This window comes from Penaeus chinensis, chromosome 39 (genome assembly GCF_019202785.1).
Source record: "Penaeus chinensis breed Huanghai No. 1 chromosome 39, ASM1920278v2, whole genome shotgun sequence".
In the NCBI taxonomy this organism is placed as follows: Eukaryota; Metazoa; Arthropoda; class Malacostraca; order Decapoda; family Penaeidae; genus Penaeus; species Penaeus chinensis.
This window is the reverse complement of record NC_061857.1, coordinates 6,343,579-6,348,045: the sequence shown is the minus strand read 5'-3', so window position 1 is coordinate 6,348,045 and position 4,467 is coordinate 6,343,579. Positions and strand designations below refer to the sequence as shown.

Sequence of the window (4,467 nt, the reverse complement as noted above, 5' to 3'; positions counted from 1 at the left end):
CTATCTCTATCTATCTATCTCTAGCTATCTATCTAGCTATCCATATATCGCACACACACACACACACACACACACACACACACACACACACACACACACACACACACACACACACACACACACAAACATCTAAATGCAACAAATAAAGCAAATAAAAAAAATCAATTAACCAATAACAACAAAAGGTCATCAGATGAAGACTGCAAAACAACCAAACAAAACAAGCGATATAAGAGTAACAGTCACGAGCAGGCAATACCGAACAAATAATTATATGAATAAATAAATGGATAAGTAAATAAATAAATATAACACACGGCTCAGCCACGTACCGCAATCCTTGTCGACAAACAGCGGCTTCCACTGGTCGTCCTTGAACCAGTCTAAAAACGACCTTCTACGACCCTCTCGCCAGTTCTTCTCCCCCTCCCCCTTTTCGGACACTTCGTTCCATTCCTCGTCCGGTTGTTCGAGGTCGGAATAGCTTGAATTGGCCGTTCGGTTGTTCTTGTTTGAGTTTCGGTTGATCCTGTCCAGCCATCTTTGTTCGTATGCCTTCAGCCCCGCGAGAAAAGGGTCTTCGTCTTCGGTTTTGTTCGGCGAGGGAGTGTCGTCTGCTGTTCCGTCGTCGTGGGCGAGTTCTTCTTCTTTCCCGGCGATGGAGAGTGGGAAGAAGGCGATGATGATAAGGGAGACGGAGATGACGAAGAGAGAAGGATATGGACGGTCTGGTTGTTTGGTCATTGTGAGGAAGACTGCCCAAATGTCGATTTTTTTTTTTTTTTTTTTTTCAGTCTACAGTAGGACCCTCTGATTTTGTTCTGTAAGGATGGTTATAGTTTATTTTCAGGTCGTATTTTTTTTTCTGTAATTCAGTCTAGATTTTCCACGTAAGCACCAGAAAATCTCATTATCTTTCGTATTTTAGAAGATGAATATTCTGAAGAATTACCCACAGATTACCTCAAAAATACGAGGATTTCTTAATCTTCAACAGTGTTCTACCAATCCCCTGTTAGTTTTGTGAATCTGAAATGCAAATAAAGGGGGATAAAAGAGTGAGAAAAATACAATTACTAAACCGGTTTCCACGTCATGTTTCCCCAAGATTTAAAGATTAAATCCTACACATGTACCTTGAGGAAACAGAATTATGTTACCTGTTCCTCGTACGAGTGAAAATATTATACAAATTCGTTCAGTTGTCAGTGGTGGTTTTAAGTTGGCGATGCTGTTATGACGATTATTGCAACATTGTTTCTGGTAATGTTAGCTTCATTTTCGGAATCACCGATGCTGTTCGTGTGATCATCATTATTATCATTTTGATCGATACTTTTGCTACTCCTGTTATTGTTAATTATATCATTATTATCAGCATAATATAATTATTATTAAGAGTTGTTTTTGCTATCATTACTACTACTATTACCCTTGTTATTATTATTATCATTAACATTATCATCGTCATCATGATCAGCAGCAGCAATAGTAATAGTAATATGAATAGTAATATTAATATGAATATTAATGATGATGTTAACATTAATAATGATAATGTAATAAGACGATAATAATGATGATAATGGTATGGATGATAAGTATCATTGTTATCAATGAAATATCATTACTATCATTATCACCAATAACAGTATTATTATCATTATTATCAAAAGTATAAGTAATATTATTATCATTATCATTACTAGTATTATCATTATCATTATCATCATTACCACTATCATTATCATTATCATCATTGTTATCTTAAAATGAGTGTCATTGTCATTATCACCATTACCATAATCATGAAGATAATAACGACAGCATCGGTAACTAGCAATAAAATTATGATATTGTCACCACTGTTACAAGCACACACTCATCTTACCTACAAGTGCTATACTCTGATATTTACAACTGATGGATAGATATAAAGAAAAGATATAAATGTATGGATATAAATGTGTGTGTGTGCGTGTGTGTGTGTGTGTGTGTGCATATATATACATACATACATATATCAACATATATAATATATGCATACATATATATACAATATTTTTATATATGTATATATATATACAATATACATACATATATACATATGCATATTTATATGTATACATGAGTGTGTGCATATACATATATATACACATACGTACATATACTTGTGTGTGTATATATGTATGTATATATATGTATATATGTACACACACACATACATACATAAATGTGTGTGTGTGTGTTTGTGTATATATAAATACATATACATAAATATATATGTGTATATATATGTATATACATATGCAAACACAAACACACACACACGTGTGTGTGTATGTATGTATGTATGTATGTATGTATGTATGTATATATATGTATATATATCGCATATATATAATTGCATTTATATGTATATGTATATATATGTATATGCAAATATGTGATTATATATATGTGTGTGTATTTTTGTATATATACATATATACATACACACACATATATTTATATATGCATATGTACATGTATATATATGTATATATATATACACATCTGTGTGTGTATATATATATGTATATGTATATATGCATATAAATATATTTGTGTTTGTGTACATATAATATATATGTAAATTTATTTATATATATATATATATATATATATATATATATCTGTGTGTGCATATATATATATACACATATATGTATATATGTATGTATAACACATCAAAATAGGGTATTGATAAATAAAGAAACTACACACAGTAAGACTTGTAATGTTATATATATATATATATATATATATGTGTGTGTGTGTGTGTGTGTGTGTGTGTGTGTGTGTGTGTGTGTGTGTGTCAGATATATGTTGTATATCTGAGTTATCCATTCAAATCATAACATCCCATTTTCTATACCATTTCATTGTCACAGAAGGGAGTCAGAGCGCATTTTTATTTAAGCAAATCAACGTGTTTGATTACACCAACAAAGTATAATGCGCAATAGATAAAGTATTTTCATGAAAGTTAATCATTATTCTTATATTCTATAAGAGTTTTTTATGGAACACAACTAAAATCATTACGTATTTACTATTCACCGGTCTCAGTATTCGTAACTGTAATTCACCGAACAAAGATAGACTATGATACTAAAATAATTATACGTTCATTTAATGTCATTTTAGTCACTATTAATATCGTGTCAAGGAAAATATTATAAGCTCACGATACGTAATACAAAACTCATTTTCTCGAATGTTACGTTTTACTGTAGAAGCTTAAAGCATTGTTCAGGCTCGGAAATCATAATTTCCGGTGAGTCGAAATAATTACCCTCTGATTTGATATTGCTGTAATACTAAAATTCTTTATATTAAGTGTTATGTATTTATTAGTTATTAACATGTATAATATTTCTGTGTAATCCTATGATTATTCTTTGGTGCAAGTGTAACTATTTAGTTTGTATGGTTTTCTTTTATGTTGTTTCTTTGTAATTTCAGTAATTAGCTCATAAACATTTGGACAAACAAAAGGATGTTTATCTGAATTCCGAAACTTTCCAACCCAGTAATCCTACGTTCCACAATATATACACATACATACATACATACATATATTCACATATATGTATATATATACATATAAACACCAGCAAAAACATAGACATACACATACATATACATATATACATGTATAAATAACAGCAAAAAACTACTCACCAGCAGCCGCCACCACAGAGCTCGAACTCCCTCAGACAACTGCCTTTCTGACTGGCTAGACACGCTGTTGGCTCTGGAGTCTAGTGGCTGTGAGTCGCTTCACAATGTAGACATCTGTAAACAAAGGAAAACATCTGTCTTTTGAACACCTGTTGACCTACTCGCCCCCATCCTAACCGGATCAGCTGTTCTCTTATGCATGATTGTTTTCCTTATTTTACTTTCGTTTTCTTCCTTTCTCTTTCTCAATTTTTTTTTTTCTTTCTTTCTTTCTCTGTCTCTATTTTCCTTTCTTGCTTTCTTTCTCTCTATTTTTCTTTCTTTCTTTCTCTCTCTCTATTTTGCTTTTTTTCTTTCTTTCCTCCTTTCCTTTTTTTTCTTTCTTTCTTTCTGTTTATTTTTCTTTCCTCCTTTCTGTCTGTCTTTTCTTTCTTTTCCCCTTCTTTTTTTTTTTCTTTTTTAGTTTTTTTCAGTGTACATCGCACTGATTTTTTTTTTTTTTTTCCTGTTTCAGGTTTGTTCATGAACTACACACATATATTCATAATCCATATATACATAGATACATGCATACATACATATGTATACGTAGCTACATAAATATATATGAAGACATTCATCACTAATACATATACCATACATATATATATCATACATATATTCTATCATACAAACAGAAGATAAACATGCTGCGCACATAGTGATATATATATACAGAAATATAAATATATGTATACATGT

General features: G+C 31.1%; 1 protein-coding gene across 1 annotated transcript in view; it reads right to left on the bottom strand.

Annotated features, from left to right (window-relative positions):
* The window catches only part of LOC125046767 (trypsin-1-like), a 25,278-nt gene extending 21,468 nt beyond the window's left edge, over nucleotides 1–3,810 (bottom strand). Inside the window, exons 1-3 of the mRNA XM_047644700.1 lie at nucleotides 3,727–3,810; nucleotides 964–1,029; nucleotides 333–821 (exon numbers count right to left, since the gene is read on the bottom strand). Coding sequence (XP_047500656.1) covers nucleotides 333–744 — 412 coding nt within the window. The 5' untranslated portion in view covers nucleotides 745–821; nucleotides 964–1,029; nucleotides 3,727–3,810. The remainder of the gene's footprint in view (nucleotides 1–332; nucleotides 822–963; nucleotides 1,030–3,726) is intronic.
* Nucleotides 3,811–4,467: the final 657 nt, after the last annotated feature.